Raw genomic sequence first — 17065 nt, 5'->3', positions numbered from 1 at the left:
TGTGAGCATCGCTGGCTGCCCATCCCTAACTGCCCTTCAGAAGGTGGTGGTGAGCTGCCATTTGAACCGCCGCAGTCCATGTGGGGTAGGTACACCCATAGTGTTGTTAGGGAAGGAGTTCCAGGATTTTGACCCAGTGACAGTGAAAGAACGGCGATATATTTCCAAGGTAGGATGGTGAGTGGCTTGGAGGGGAACTTCCAGGTGATGGTGTTCCCGTGTGTCTGCTACTCTTGTCCTTCTAGAAGGTAGTGGTCGTGGGCTCAGAAGGTGTTGTCTAAGGAGGCTTGGCGAGTTCCTGCAGTGCATTTTGTTGATGGTACACACTGCAGCCCCAGTGCGTCGGTAGTGGAGGGAGTGAATGTTTGTGGATGTGGTGCCAATCAAGCAGGCTGCTTTGTCCTGGATGGTGTCAAGCTTCTTGAGTGTTTTTAGAGCTGCACTCATCCAGGTAAATGGAGAGTATTCCATCACACTCATGGCTTGTGCCTTGTAGATGGTGAACAGGCTTTGGGGAGTCAGGAGGTGAGCACACACTGCAGGATTCCCAGCTTCTGACATGCTCTTGTAGGCACAGTACTTATGTGGCTAATCCAATTCATGAAAGTCTGCTGCTGGTGACTTTAATATTGACCGCACACTAACAGGGATTTGGGAACAGAGACATTAGTCTTTTCAAAATTAACTACACAGAAGGAAAGGGGAATTGGAGGTTTCAGTTTCTCTCTCTCCCCACTCGCCATAACACCTGGTCCAAATGGACTGCACCCACATATTTCAAAAAAATTGAGAAAAGCGATAGCAGAGGCTTTGTAATGCATCTTTAATAATGCTTCAGAAAAAGGTGCAGTGCTTGAGGACTAGTAGATATTTAATATTGTATCCATATCTAAGGCAATAAAATATGTCCAGGGATCTGTAGACCAGTGATCTTAAAACAGATGGCAGGAAAATCAATGGAATTCACACAAAGGAAAAAAATTTTTAAATGTAGAAACCTGATATAACAATGAATGGATTTCAAAAGGAAAAGTCTTGCTTGACCAACCTCACTGACTTCTATGGAGAGGTAACAGAGGGAGTAGAAAAGATAGTATAGAACAGGTAATTTATCTAGATTTCCAAAATATCTTCAATAAGATGCCACAAAATAGACTAACGAATAAGGTCAGAGCGTGCAGTGTCAGGTGACAAGTAGCAGAATGGGTAGTTAGCTGGGGTAAAGGATAACTATTCAGAATGATAGAAAGCAGAAACTGGTGTCCCACATGGATCTGCACTGGGACCACAGCTGTTCATAGTTTATTTTAATAATTTAGATTTTGAATCAAAAATACAATTTCTAAATTTGCAGACGATACCAATTTTTTGGGGGGGGCAGGGGTGGGTGTGGGGTGGGGGGAATAGTTAACACCGAAGACTGCAACAACTTATAAGGTATTAATAAGTTTTCAGAATGGCCATATAATTGGTAAATTAATTTTAACACAGAGGTCTAAGGTATTGCAATTTGTAAGAAAAATAAGGTCGTCATATATTACCCGGAAATTAAGAATCTAAATGGGGTAGAGCAGTAAAGGGATATGGGACTTTGACAAGGTCCCACGTGGGAAACTTATAAAGAAGGCAAATACACATGGGATACAGGGTAATTTGATAAGGTGGATTCAAAATTAGCTTAGTTGTAGGAGACAGAGGGTGATGACAGAAGGATGCTTTAGTGACTGGAAGCCAGTGTCCAGTGGCACGCCACAAGGATCTGTGCTGGGTTCCCTATTATTCGTCATTTATATAAACAACATAGATGACTATGTGCAGGGTAGGATTAGTAAGTTTGCGGATGACACAAAGATTGGCCGGGTGGTTAACAGTGAGATGGAGTGTCTTGGGCTACAGGAAGATATAGTCAAATGGGCAGATAAGTGGCAGATGGAATTTAACCCTGAAAAATGTGAGGTGATACACTTTGGAAGGAGTAATTTGACAAGGAAGTATTCAATGAACGGCATGACACTAGGAAGTTCTGAGGAACAAAGGGACCTTGGCATGTGTGTCCATAGATCTCTGAAGGCAGAGGGGCATGTTCGTGGGGTGGTGAAAAAGGCATATGGGACACTTGCCTTTATCAATCGAGGCATAGATTACAAAAGTAGGGAGGTCATGTTGGAGTTGTATAGAACCTTGGTGAGGCCACAGCTGGAGTACTGTGTGCAGTTCTGGTCGCCACATTATAGGAAGGATGCACTGGAGGGGGTGCAGAGGAGATTCACCAGGATGTTGCCTGGGATGAAACATTTAAGTTATGAAGAGAGGTTGGATAAACTTGGGTTGTTTTCGTCGGAGCAGAGAAGACTGAGAGGTGACCTGATCGAGTTGTACAAGATTATGAGGGGCATGGACAGAGTGGATAGGGAGCAGCTGTTCCCCTTAGTTGAAGGGTCAGTCACGAGGGGACATAAGTTCGAGGTGAGGGGCAGGAGGTTTCGGGGGGATGTGAGGAAAAACTTTTTTACCCAGAGGATGGTGACAGTCTGGAAACCGCTGCCTGGGAGGGTGGTGGAGGCGGGTTGCCTCATATCCTTTAAAAATGATGAGCACTTGGCACGTCATAACATTCAAGGCGATGGGCCAAGTGCTGGTAAATGGGATTAGGTAGGTAGGTCAAGTGTTTCTCACGTGTCGGTGCAGACTCAATGGGCCGAAGGGCCTCTTCTGCACTCTGTGATTCTGTGACTACAAATGCACAAATTGCTAAAAGTAGCAATGCCATTACTAAGGCCATTAAAAAGAAGCCAACCAGGCAATAGGGCTTATTTCTAGATGGGTAGAATTGAAAAGTTGAGGAGTCATACTAAACTTGTATCAAAAATTGGTGGAGTACGTTATTCACTTTTGTCACCATATTATAAAAAAGGGTATCAAGACCCTGCAGTGGGTACAAAAAAGATTTGCAAGAACGATACTAGAACTGCAAGGATCAATTGGCTAAGCATATAATGGAGAAGGGAATAAACGCCAATGCTGACACAGCTCGATGAGGAAAGCTGGGAGGAGGCTCAAGTGGAGCATAAATACCTGCATGCACTGGCTGGGCCAAAATGTCTGTTTCTGTACTGTATATTTCATGTAATTTTATGAATCACTGCTAATTTCCCGCCAGCTCTTTCAGGTGTGCTACGCTGAATATGGAAGTTCAGACACGAGGTTAGCTATTCAATAATGATCAGGTTGAAAACTGTATTTGCCTCTCCAGCAGATACAATCAAGATTTCATTCATTCAGGATGAAAAACTAATTTGTGCTCACCTTTTAACCTGTGCCTGGGTGTGCCTGGTTCACCTTTTCTGTTGCTTCTGCTTCGATCTGAGCAATTGTCTCTGTACCCTCTTTCACTTCGCTCTGACGTGTCTCTGTCTTTTCTCCTGGAGGAACTGGACCTATTCCACTCTCGGTCATCTATAAAAACGAAAGCAAATTATCTACACTGCAAGAAATTAGTTAATTTACAATATCTAGCCATGCAACCAAGCTACACCAGTATTCTTTCGTCAGGATATATTACAATTTCTACTTTATTCATAGTCTACTGAAGATGATCTACAATTCTCTATTTTTGTGTACCATTCATTTTATAAAATATAATTTCTTTTGCATAGAGCATACAAATTTAAGGGTGAGTCGACAACAGAATTAGAGTGAGCCAGCAGATAAGGCTAGAGGTTGCGAAAATACTAAAAGGACAGACTCAAGGCTCTGCATCTAAATGCACATAGCATTCGTAACAAATCAGATGAATTGGCAGCTCAAATAGAAATAAATATGATCTGATCTGATGATAGCCATTGGAGACATGACTGAAAGATGGCAATGGCTGGGACCTGAATATTCAAAGGTACATGACATTTCAGAAGAACAGGAAGAGGTGGAGGGATAGCTCTGTTAATTAAGGATCGCATTTGTACCTTAAAGGGGGATGACTTAGTTCCAAAGATCAAGATGTAAAATCAGTTTGGGTGGAGATAAAAATTAGTAAAGGTAGGGAGTCATTTGTGGGAGTAATTTCTAGGCCCCCTAACAGTAACCACACTGTAGGATTGCATTTATAGGAGGAAATAATGGGGGGGTTGTGGCAAAGGAACTGTAATAATCATGGGTAAGATTAGCAAAGATAGCCTGGAAAATTAGTTCATAAAGTGTTTTTGGGACAGTTTCTTAGAGCAGCATGTTCTACAGCAGGTTATTCTAGATTTGGTAATGTGCAATGAAACAGGATTAATTAACAAACTCATAATAAAGGTGTCTCTAGGTAACAGAGATCATAACGTGATTGAATTTTGCATTCAATTTGAGGGAGAGAAGAGTGAGTCTAAGATTAGTGTTTTAAACTTAAATTAGGGCAATTAGGACGGTATGAAGATATAGCTGGCTTAATTGAACTGGAGAATTAGGTTAAGGGATAGGTCAGCAGGAATGTAATGGCAGACATTTAAGGACATATTTCATAATACTCAGCAAAGATACATTCCAGTGAGAAAAAAAGATTTGAGGAGAAGGACGCAACATCTGTGGCTAACCAAGGAAGTTAAAGATGGTATCAAATTGAAAGAAAAAGCATGCAATGAAGATTAGTGGCAGGTCAGAGACTGGACAGAATATAAAAAACAGCAAAGAATGACTAAAAGGATAATGAGGGAGAAATTAGAGTACAAGGGAAAGCTAGCTAGAAATATAAAAACAGGTAGTAAGAGTTCCTACAGGTATTTAAAAAGTAAAAGAGTAACAAAAATGAGCACTGGTCCTCTAGAGAGGGAGTCTGGGGAATTAATAATGGAAAATAAGAAAACAGCCGATGAATTGAAGATATTTTGCATCTGCCTTCACTGGAGAGGATACAAATAACATCCCAGAAATAACTGTGAATCAAAAGGTGAAAGGGAGGGGAGAACTTAGAACAATTACAATCACCAGGGAAAGGGTTCTTAGAAAACTATTAGAACTAAAAACTGACAAGTGCCCAGGTCCTGATAGACTTCATCCTTGGGTCTTCAAAGAAGTGGCTGCCGAGATATTGGATGCATTGGTTTTGACTCTCCAAAACTCTCTATGTTCGGGAAAGGCCCCATCGAATTGGAAAATAGTAAATGTAACTCCTCTATTCAAGAAAGGAGGGAGACAGAAAGCAGGAAAATACAGGCAGTTAGCTTGAACGCTGGAATCTATTACTAAAGAGGTTATAGCGAGGCACTTAGAAAATCTCAATGCAATCAGGCAGAGTTTTGTTGAAGGGAAATTGCATTTTAGGATTTTATTAGAGTTCTTTGCAGAAGTAACAAGCAACATGGATAAAAGGAAACCTGTGGATGTGATGTACTTAGATTTTCAAAAAGCATTTGACAAGGTGCGACATCAAACGATACGACACAAAATAAGAGCTCATGGTGTAGGGGGTAACAAAAGCACAGAGGATTGGTTAGCTAACAGGAAACAGATGGGTAATTTTCAGGTTAGCAGGATGTAACAAGTGGAATACCACTGGGGCCTCAACTATTTACAATCTATATCAATGATCGGAACGAAGGGACCAAATGTATAGTTGCTAAGTTTGCTGATTACACAAAGAAAGGTAGGAAATTAAGTTGCAAAGAGGATATAGGATATAGTTAGGTTAAGTGACTTTGGCAAGAAGAATAGAAAAACAGCATATTATTTAAATGAGAGAGATTGCAGAACTCTTGAGGTACAGAGGGACCTGGGTGTCCTGGTGCATGAATCAGGAAAAGTTACTATGCAGGTACAGCAAACGATTAGGGAGGCATATGGAATGTTGTCGTTTATTGCAAAAGGAATGAAATATAAAAATAGGGATGTTTTGCTACCGTTGTACAGGGCATTGGTGAGTCTATTTTTGGAATACTGTGCACAGTTTTGGTCTTCTAATTTAAGAAACGTCATAACTGTATCAGTTCACTCGATTGATTCCTGGGATGAGGAGGTTACTTTATGGGGAGAGGTTGGACAGATTGGGGCTGTATCCATTGGAGTTTAGAAGAGGTGATTTTATTGAAACATGTAAGATACAGAGGGGACTACACAGAATGGATGCTGAGAGAATGTTTCCCTAGTGGGAGAGACCAGAACTAGGGGACACAATTTAAAAATAAGGGGTGTCCAATTTAAGGTGGCGATGAGGAGAAACATTTTCTCCGAGGGTTATGAATCTGTGGAACTCTCTTCCCTAGACAGCTGTAGAGGCAGGGTCATTGAATATTTTTAAGACAGGGGTAGATAGGTTCTTGAGTAACAAGGGAGTGAAAGGGTATAGGGGGTAGGCAGGAAAGTGGCATTGAGGCCACAATCAAATCAGTCATGATCTTACTGAATGGTGGAGTAGGCTCAAGGGGCCGAATGGCCTGCTGCTGCTCCTAATTTGTAATTTCGTATGTACATGTTTTTATGTAGTTAACACAGTGGTTAAGAAAGACTGTTAACAGTTTACTTCTGATATTCAAAATCACTGCACAAAAAAAAATCTGCTAATTAGAACTGAAAAATAAAAGTAGCACAGTAAAGGGGGAATTTAGTTCTCACGATCTATCAGATAATTTGGATTAAGAAACTTTGATTTAAGAGGAATAGAATGTACATCCTCAATCCATTATATTGCAATAATAGAAGGGTATGTGCTGCCTAAATCATAAACATTTCATGTACAATCCATGACAGCCTGAAGTGTATACCCTCTACACTATGTGCACAAAATTTAGTTATACAATCAATAGTAAAATCCACCATTATGTTGTGCAGCTTATAGGTAATATGGAACGTTGAAGATCTGCGGAAGATTGGGGTTTTAGCTTAAGTTCGATTTGAAGGGAGAGCATTTTTCTTTAGATTTTTAGTTTAAGAAATAAATGAAGGCAGGAGAAGATGAAGGAGGAATTGGAGGAAAACAAGTCTACAACAAGGAGGCAAACATAAAATAAAGCAAACTAACAAAATAAAAACAAAACAAAGAAAAGCTATGAAGTAAGGTTTGATAAACTAATCTTTGCCAATGGATAGCCAGGGAGAAAGAAAGCTAATCATATACAAGGCTTCTAAAGAAAATTCTAGTATTGCTGTCTATAAACCTCCAGGTATGAATCATTACCAGAAAACTTATGAATGCCAACTATATCAGTCTTTAATCCATTTGAAGGTATAGTTTCTCTCTGTGCCAGTATCTTTAAAACTCAAAAGCTACTGATGAGCAATATAACAGTGCTTCAATTGCGTGACAGAATAGGAAAGGGTATAGATGCAAAACAACAAAAAGTAATTCCAAAGAGTTTTGAGCAGGAGCTCTGTAATGGTCCAATTGCCCCATGTAAAATATTTTGTCCTCTTAATATTTTACAATGCAGTTACAAATAATATTGGGCCAGATTTTGCAGTAGAAATAACAGTGAAGCTAACAGTACTCACCATTATTTATGTGGAAATTCAACAGCAACTTCTGGAAATGGTACATAGCCAGTTAAACATAGAAACCCAGGAGCTGCTGTTCATGACATGACATTCCTCCAAAAGCCTCCCAAAGGAAACTGCATTTCATGGTCTGGTTCCCCATTCAAATACACCGAACAGCCTGAAGTTGTTGTACTCACCACTTGCCTCACAGGCACAGACTACAGACTATATCCGCCAGAACAAGTTAATTCTTATCCGTCCCAGTGCCAAGTACCCTTTTAATAGCATGGTTAGTCGCAATTACTGCCAAGTGACTTCTCTGACACTGAAAATCGGCTTTAATAAGTGTGGAGCTTCATTCCTTTAATATTTTTTGTTTTTGAAAAAATATAAATGAAATGTTATTTTAGTTATTTTCTGTCTCTTGTCACTCTTTCTCTCTCAATCCAAGCTTTCTTTCCTTCTATTTCATTTTCTGCACCTGATTTCACATGGAGTGTAATATTCTAACTTATACCTCCTGGTTCACACTCAGCACCGCATATTAATAATTCATCAATCTAATTGAGTAAGGAGATAAACAGTTGCTTTCCTTGTTTCCAGAGGGCGCTACACTTTTTGGCTCTAATTTACAGTAAATTCATTGCCAAACCTCACAGAAAGTCTATGGGTAAGTGTCATTCAGCGCCATTTGTTCACCGCTGTAAGCAAAACTTGGCTCACTAATAGTTTCTAAGATTTGATTTCAAAAATAGAATTTTCTCCTATTCTAATATAGGAGAATATATATGGGTAAATTTCTGAAGTGGTGGCTGGAATCTCAAAATGTGACAGTAACATTAAAGAAAATACAGAAAATCTGATGCTCCATTTTAGCTACATTTAAATGCCAATGAAAACAGTTAGGAGTTGTTTCACAATCCCTCTTGACTCACAGTCACGGTCTCTGCTTCGATCCCTTTTCTTTTCCTTGTCATTGTCCTTTGATGATGCATAAACCCCATGTTCGCGACGATCCCGTTCTCTTTGTCGATGCCGTTCCTTAAATTCTTCGCTAACACCACCTGTGTGCGAAGGCGTCTCTGCACCAGAGGTACGATAGTATCTACAACGTAAGGGCCACTTGTAAGCTATGCACACAGCAATAGATGGCAACAACAACTTTTGTTTAACAATTAGTAACTTAAATGCTAGTCATTTAATTGTAATTTATAGAATTCTGAAATTCAAACAAGCACTTGGTGCAGTCAATCTTTCAGAAAGCAATCCCTAGAATTAAGCATGACAGTAGAAAGTTTGATACAAAGATTAAGTTACAATAGCCCCTCCCATAAATAAAAAAAAGTTTACAGTTGGTTAGTTTAGCTGTATTTTTGTTTGAATTTTTTAAAAATCAAATAGATCGTCTATAATCTCCTCCAGCTCCACATTCCTCCAAGATATCTGTACTCATCTATTTCTAGCGTTTTGAGCACCCCTGGTTTTAACTGATCCCCTACTGGTGACCATGCCTTCAGTTGCCTAGGCCCTAAACTCTGGAATTCGCTCCCTAAACCTCTCCACCTCACTTTCCTCCTTTAAGATACTCCTTAAAATCTATCGCTTTGACTAAGCTTTTGGTCACCTGACCTAATATCTTCTGATGTGGTTAGGTGTCACGTTTTGTTTTATAATGCTCCTGTGAAGCACCTTAGAACATTTTATCACATTAAAGGTATATACAAATACAAGCTACTGTTTGAATTATGGAATTCAAATAAAATTTATATATTGCTGAAAAAAAAGACATGCTGTCGAAGCTTTATGGCTTGCATTTATCAGGACAGACGAAAATAACAATGTTCACTGTGTATCGTGCTTGTTCACAAATGGGCCTAAGGCCACCACTTTTGGGTCTGAAAAGTGCCCAGTCTACCTCAAATTACTCTGGAAGGGTAAGGTCCCTCAAAAATTTGAACAACAGGTGAAGCTAGCTGTTTCACACTATTACTATGCAGTAGCAACACAAGTGGCATTTTCCACAAACAGGATGCTGCCATCATGCCAAAAAGTCATTCTGCCTACCACACAAATGAGTAATGTGGTATATGAATTTCAATGCCCATGCGATGCCAAGTACATAGGCCCTATGTTCCAATGACTGGCAGATCCCTTCAGCTGTTCGCAATAGGCAGAATACTGACTGTACTCAACCAACCCATGTTTGCAAAATTCAGAACATAATGCTAACATTAGATGTGATTCTGCGACTGAACAGTGCTTGCTGAACAATCCCAAGTGTCCTAAGAATTACGCTAACCATCAATTTAAGTCGGGCTCACAATGTGGCTCACTTACGCTTGCTAGAAGCTACAGATATTCATACACAGGGAGCTATCTGCTGCAGGCAAATGGAAAATGTCCAGGCATTGTGCCTTTTTTTGAATTGAACAAAAGTGCGGGGGACAATAGTTCCCTGGTGCATACTCCATGGCAACGTTTCGACCAAAGTCGACTTGCCAACCAATCAGCACCCTTTTCTCACTCAGCATAAATGATTGCTCCTTTTGAAATTTGGCATTCTCATGTCTGTCTTGATAGAAAAAGCCCCGTCAGCATGTCCCTTTTTCAAGCAATACTCAAGTTCAGTATTACCGAGCAAAAATTTATATAATTGCATAATTTATATTTGTCATTTAAATAAATATAACAGGCATATTTTGCACAATTTCAAATACAAAAATAATCAACTTTGAATTGAGTACATTGTGTAATGCATATCACAGTAAAATGGGGCGCACCCAACAAAATTCATAATTTCAAATCTAATCAATCTTAATTTGTACATATTTGTTATCACAGTACATGGAGCAAGTGGGAAGACCAAATAACCTATTTCTATTAGAGTCCATGTCAATCAGAAGTACTGCAAGCTATTCAAAACATCTGTAATATCCAAGTTTTATATTTGTCTGCTTCTGGTAATTTAAAAACAAAAACTGGGAATGCTTTTAAATGTTTCAAGAAAAACTGTTCAAATTATGATGTTTAAATGAATCTTCTTACTGTGTACAGTGACAACTTCAACAGTATACCTTCCTGAAAAAAAGGCTGACATTAACCTTCATTAAAATCACACAAATAATGGATTTCATAAAAACATCCTTACATTCCTAAAATAGTTTGAACTGTTCAAGTTTAATTGACAACCAATGGATGACAAGAGAGGCTGAGAAACATACTATTTGGTACGGTAATTTTGAAAGGAAAACTGTTTCTGTCCAGTTGCTAACTTCACTGATATAGGGCACAAAAATGTTTTCTGTCAAACATTACAAATGAAAAATGAATTATACACATCAGGATAAATATAACAGAAGGTAATATTAGAACACGTAATGCATTCTGCCAAATCTTCCCACTGACGAACAAAAAGAAATTCAAGAGCATGCAGAGAAGTATCCACTCAACGTGACCTCTGTTATCTGATCTCTCGAATGAATAAAGAATGCCCATCTTAAAAACAGAAGGAGGAAAAACACCTAGAGGTGGGTAATCTAAAAGCTGTTTTAGTATCTCTCTGACCCACAATCCAACACACTATCCCAAAATTGCAATTTAGCTTGGGTGTAAATAATTAGCAACATAGAGATCTTACTTTTCCACAAGGAAATAGAAAAAGGCAATCAAATAAATGCTATATCTACTTCACCTCTCAACTTCCAAAAGTTAAAAGTTTGTTTACATTGGTAAGATTTGGTAACTGCACTTCAAGTAACTAGTTCAATGTGAAGGGCATTGGTATGCTATAAAGATACAATAAGGTTCTATGTAAATCCAAGTTCTTTCCTTTCCTAAAAGGATTTAAGTAGAACATGTACAGGAGCAGTTAATCCTTTAAATGTTCCCCCTTTCTTGACGAAGTGTCTACGCTGTTCTTGGTAAAACTCTACAAAGTATAGCTGACATTGCTTAATCTCCCCATGGGAGAAATTATGGATGCAAACCTTCATCTTACTCATTCCAATTACTATGCCATTGAGAGGTAACCATTTCTCACAAATACAGAGTCTATATACTTGATTGTGTTGATATTTATGGAACTTCAATGCCAAAACTTGCAGCCGCAACAAAATTAGTTCTTTGGGTTTTCTAGCCCTTTAGTAAATATCTCAACTCCACCAATTGCATCCACAACCTTATGCAAATACACATTTATCTTTCATATGTTTTGGGATTTCAACTGATTTAATGAATAACTCATCCATGGATTCATTAGGAAAAATGGAAAGGTTTTCTACTGACAACTGTCCCAAATATATTAAGCAACGTAACTTGATAAAAGCTTAAAAGTTCAGTGAATAATTCTGTCAATACAGCTATCTGCAACAATACAATGTCCTATACTTCACAAGTATCGGCAGCACACTCAAAGTTAGCTTCTGAATGATTCACTTTAAAACCTTCTGACAAAGAGAGGTCTTCAGTCAATTTAATTGCTCATTAAACTTTTATTTAAAATTATATTATGTCCCCACTTCAAAGATACAACAAAGCTAATGCAATGTCAGTAACGAAACAGTGAGACACACTAAATGCATTTAATGCCACAAAAATATTCTCATGAGTGAACAATATTTTTGAACTTAAATACTTAACCTGCAATTTCACTATAATTGAAATACTTTTGGTTATTGAATTAGATACAAATAACATTTTTAGACCTTCACAAATATATTGTTTATAGAATTGGGCAAATATTATGACAGTTGTAACTATATATTTGTACTATTTTCACAATGTAATAAGCCGAAAAATAAGAGTTCCGTAAGACAAAACTCCATACGTTGTTTTTATGTGATCAAAAATTGACAATATAGTGTCAAGTAAAAAGTAATATTAAAACTACCCAGACTTTATAGATACACACGGACCAAACAGTTAAATACGTATGGACATGTGAGTACAGATTTTTCTTCTAACTCCACACTAAACATTGCTGCTCGGTCCACTCTAGAGACTTAAATTTAGCTGACGCTTCAGTGCAACAATAGAGGAGTGCTGGACTGTTGGAGCATCTTACAAATGAAATATTAAACTCAGGCGATTTTTGCCTTCTCATGCAGACATAAAAAAATCCCAAGGCACTATTCGAAGCAGAGCAGGAAAGTACTCCAGGTGTCCTAACCAAATATTTTACCCTGGCCAGATGCATTAAGTCCCCGTTTTAAGTTGCCCTGTTTTAAGCTGTTCTGCTTTAACAGTCAGTTATTGAGTCCCATATTTGCATTTAGCATTGGGAGTTTCATTTTAAAGTTGTTTCACGCCAGGTCTGACGTAAGGTCTCGTGAACCAATCTGCATCATTTTGGAGTGGTTTTTCCCACTCCCTGATCCTCCCTCTTGCTAATCCTCTGGCTCGTGACCTCTCCCACTCTCTGCTGACCCTTCCTCACGCTGTCTCTCCAGCTTGCGGCTTACCTCTTGCATGTTGAAGCAGCTCTTCCTGCCTTTCACCGCTCATCTCCCAAGGGCTCGGGAGGGGGAAGTGGCAAATGGCAGAGGCGGAGAACAGGAAATTCGGCAAGAGGGAGGAGGATGTGTGACAAGTGGGAAGTTCGGTGAGCAGGATTAATGGGACTGAAAGGATCGGGGAGCAGGAGGGGCAGCGAGAGGGAGGTTCAGGGAGCAGAATGTGTGACAGGCCAGAGGGTTGGTGAGCAGGATCAGCGGCAACTGGGAGAGGAGGGAGGCAGCAAGCCAGAGAGTCGGTAAGCGGGAGGGTTGGAGAGCAGGGATTATGTAGAAAGAGTTAGCATATTGCTTTCAAAATGAAATAAATTGAAAAATATAAATGTTATTTCATTTGTACCAGTATAGGAATTTAGCAAGTATTTCAATTTAGGATATAATGTTTTAATATATTTTTCTGATGAGAAACAGAACCTAACTACAGCTTTCACGCTGGTTGTTAATGGAAAAGTCTGATTCACTTGAAGTTATTTCACTTAATGCTGCACTTTTCAGAAATGCAACTACAACTTTAAGTGAGAATTTGCTGTAATTAACTCTCAAACATGACCAAATCACATTATCTGATCACTCATCTCAATGCTGTTAGCCAGGCCCTTGCTGTGTGCAAACTGGAATTTCCTCTCATGTACAACAGTAACTACACTTCAGAAGTACTTTTGTGGCTTTAAAGAGCTTCAGAATATCCTGGTGAAAATGGTTTTATAACTCCATGTTCTTTATTTTACTCTCCCATCTCGATGACGCCTTTTTAAGTGGCAACCACACATTTGTAACATAACTGCTTCCTTTTGCTTTTACTGTGAACTTACTCATCGTAATCTTAATCAAAAAAGTCAATCTATAAATAATGATTTTTTTATTAATGGATGTGCCAACAAAAATTTCTTGTTCACAACTCTATTGCACATTTTCAAAAAAAAAGTAAATAATCACCGTCAAAAATGGTTACTGTTTTTAGATTAACTTACAAGTGACAAATATTTTAAAGGAATTTTATCGATTTACTTTTTTAAGAAAGTGGCTTGAACAGGAAAGAAAAACCAAAGGAGTATTCTAAACATTTGTAGCATATGATAAAATATCATGCAAGACCAACCTAAAATATAATTCATCAGAGATTGAATGTTACCCATATTGCACAGGAACTGTGGTTCAGCCAGAGTGGTAAAATTTGCAGAGAGAGAGCAAAAAGGTAGATGGGACCAGGATTTTACCGACATGGCTTGGATCCCAATGCCAGAACCAATAAATCAAGATTAAGAGGCCCCCGCTGGGACTGCCAACCAATTAAGGACAGCGGGCTGCCACTCCAAGCAGCCAACCCAATCAGAGGACTGGCAGTTCTGCAGCCTCAGCCATGCCACTGAAAGAAGTAGCTCGCTGAGGCTGCAAAGAGAAAGAGAGGGTGCCTCCATGCTGAGGCACCATCTGAAGGGCTGGTACGAGAGTTATGGATGTACTGCTCGGAGGGGTGAACCTTCCACTGCGACAGAGACACAGGAATGGCCATTGTCCCCACCCCCAGGAAGCTGCTTCAATGTGGCTGGCAGACTCACCAGATAGCTCGAATTAATTCGGACACTCAAAATCCTGGACGACTGGTAAAATGGGCATTAATAAGCCAATTGATTTACTTAATTGGCCACCCACCTCCAGACTGCCGTTCCCGGCCCTGGGAATATCTCCTGCCAGCACAAAGGCATTGGGCTTCCCTCCCATTACCATTTCACCACCCATCCTGACCCCCGCACATCTCCAAAGGGCTGATAAAATACAGGTCGAGGTGTCATCAAGTTAAATCATGATTTTCTGTGTAGAGACTCACACAGAAAGATTTAATCTTTTGTCATCCTAGGTACTATTTGCATTATGCTACCACGTCTGAAAGGAACTGACTGAACAACCAAAAAGAGAACCTTTATCATCCTCCTCCTCTTCCTGTTGGAAATGAATTTGGATAGATAATAATGCAGAAAAATAACAGGAAAAAAAAAATTAAATTGATATAAATTGTAACTGCAGTTTCATACCTCTCTTTTTTCCCACCTCTGCCTACTTTGTCACCACTTTCCTCATCAGAACCAAAGTCTTCCTTTCCTTCCTCCCAGTCTTTATATGATGACACCTTTGATTTCTTCTTTTCTTCTTCTTCTTCTTTCTCTTCCCGCTCTTTTCTTTTCTGGGCAGCCAACTTATCAAGCCCTAACAGTGAGGTCTTTGGTGCTGGTGCACGAAAAATATGCTGGTCATCTGAGGCACTCTTCTTTTTTATTATTAATCCCCCAATCTGATTGCCAGGGTCACTGCCCTCCAGCCGGTGAATGGAGTCATCATCATTCATGCTCAATAGCTGTAGCAGGTAATGTCCACACCAGTCTGGTTTTGAAAGGATTTAAGCAAATGTTCCTAAAAACAAGGCAAGCAGAACGTTATTTATGCAAAGCTAGACACTGAATTAACTCAAGCTTTTGTTTTTATTCTACTAGAACTACTGATAATTATTAGATTCCTACACTGCAGTATTAAAGATAGTAATTGTAATGATTTGTCACCTAGTTATTTTTACCTCATTTTTCAGAGTGTATCTAAAGCAGATATATAAAGCACTACACCGTTCACAGTAAATTGTGAGTTAATTCACATGCAAGACCAGCATAACTTCCTTTTATTAAATTGTACTCAAACTTTATGCAAACATAAAATCCAAATAATCTTTAAAGGGTAAGGCACGGGGAGGAGAGAAATGTCTATTAACTAATGCTAAACTTTTGACCCTGAAAAGTCATTTTAGTATTTCAGAATGGATATGTTTGTTAAAGAACACCCAAGTATTTTACAGGAACAAATATTTCTTCCAATAAGCACAACCTCCTTCAAAGTTTCACGTGAAATCAGACTTCTGGCTCAGTTTTGTGCTTATATACCTCAGGTTTCAGCAGTGAATTGAGGGAGGGAGCAGTCAGATGATGTTAAAAGGTAGTCTTAGTGATGGTGCGGATATGTGGTTGGAAGGTCATCTTGGGAACAAATATGACAACATTAGAAACAGTCAGTCTCAGCTCCACACAGTTACTAGGAATGGAATCAGTGGCTAGGGAATAGACAATGGCTTCAATCTTCCCAATATTCAGCTGGATGAAGTTTCCACTCCTCCAGTGCTCGATGCTGGACAAGCAGTCAGACAATTTGGACACAGTGTGGTGTCGTCAGCATACATGTGGAAACCGATGCTGTGTTTTTGGATGATGTCGCTGAGAGACAGCATGTACAGAAATAGAAAAGGACCAAGCACAGATCCTTGGGGGTACCAAAGGTAAGAGTGCAGAGGTGGAAAGAGAAGCGATTGCTGGTGATGCTCTGGCTATTAGACAGGTGAGAATGGATCCAGGTGGAAGCAGTCCCACACAGCTGGACAACAGTGAAGAGGCTTTGGAGGAGGATGGTGTGATCAATCACGTCAAAAGCTGCAGACAGCTCAAAAATGATGAGGAGGGAAAGTGCACCTGTCACAGTCACTCAGGATGTCATTTGTGAATTCTGTAAGAGCCATTTCAGTACTGTGGCAGGGGCAGAAATCTGATTGGAGGGATTCAAATATGGAGTTTCAGGAAAAATGGGCAAAGATTTTGGAGATGACAGCACAAGGCTCCGCAGTTCATTAAATACACTGCATTGCAGGATCAGACTGCACTTACTGCTTGTGAACGCTTCTTTAAGGGAAAGTTGGGTGATTGGGATGAGTAACTCTGTATGTTAAAAAGCCAGTGTGACCATTTTAACGATTTCCTCCATCCTCACTCACAGGAACACAGCCCCCTTTACCTGCCTGTGAAGTTAATACTCCCAGTCCCACAGGCCGCTCCCTCACACCAAACAGCACCTGCTGCGCCGTTTCACACCAGCGCAGCGCAGCACTTCACTAAAAACCAACGCCAGGCAGCGAGAGGCCTGTCCCCGGCGCTACCACTGTCCCACAGCCTCGACTCACAACCCTGCTTCAGCCATTCACCCTACCTGCCCTCACCAACATGGCCGCCATCACTTCCGGTGTCGCCACGGTTGCCGGGACATGGATCGGAAATGAGGTCACGAGCGGCGGAACT

General features: G+C 39.8%; 1 protein-coding gene across 4 annotated transcripts in view; it reads right to left on the bottom strand.

Annotated features, from left to right (window-relative positions):
• Positions 1-17042, bottom strand: part of dhx38 (DEAH (Asp-Glu-Ala-His) box polypeptide 38) — a 139710-nt gene extending 122668 nt beyond the window's left edge. For 2 of the 4 annotated variants that reach the window (XM_078544532.1, XM_078544535.1), the window contains exons 1-4: positions 16785-16984; positions 14993-15368; positions 8385-8554; positions 3307-3456 (exon numbers count right to left, since the gene is read on the bottom strand). In XM_078544532.1, coding sequence (XP_078400658.1) covers positions 3307-3456; positions 8385-8554; positions 14993-15303 — 631 coding nt within the window. In that variant the 5' untranslated portion in view covers positions 15304-15368; positions 16785-16984. Of the gene's footprint in view, positions 1-3306; positions 3457-8384; positions 8555-14992; positions 15369-16784 lie in introns of all 4 variants that reach the window. The other 2 variants (XM_078544533.1, XM_078544534.1) reach the window with 2 other exon arrangements.
• Between the last annotated feature and the right edge of the window lie 23 nt (positions 17043-17065).

The sequence above is a fragment of the Cetorhinus maximus genome, chromosome 6 (genome assembly GCF_964194155.1).
Source record: "Cetorhinus maximus chromosome 6, sCetMax3.hap1.1, whole genome shotgun sequence".
In the NCBI taxonomy this organism is placed as follows: Eukaryota; Metazoa; Chordata; class Chondrichthyes; order Lamniformes; family Cetorhinidae; genus Cetorhinus; species Cetorhinus maximus.
The sequence above is the reverse complement of the archived record's forward strand: the minus strand, read 5'-3'. Positions and strand labels throughout refer to the sequence as shown.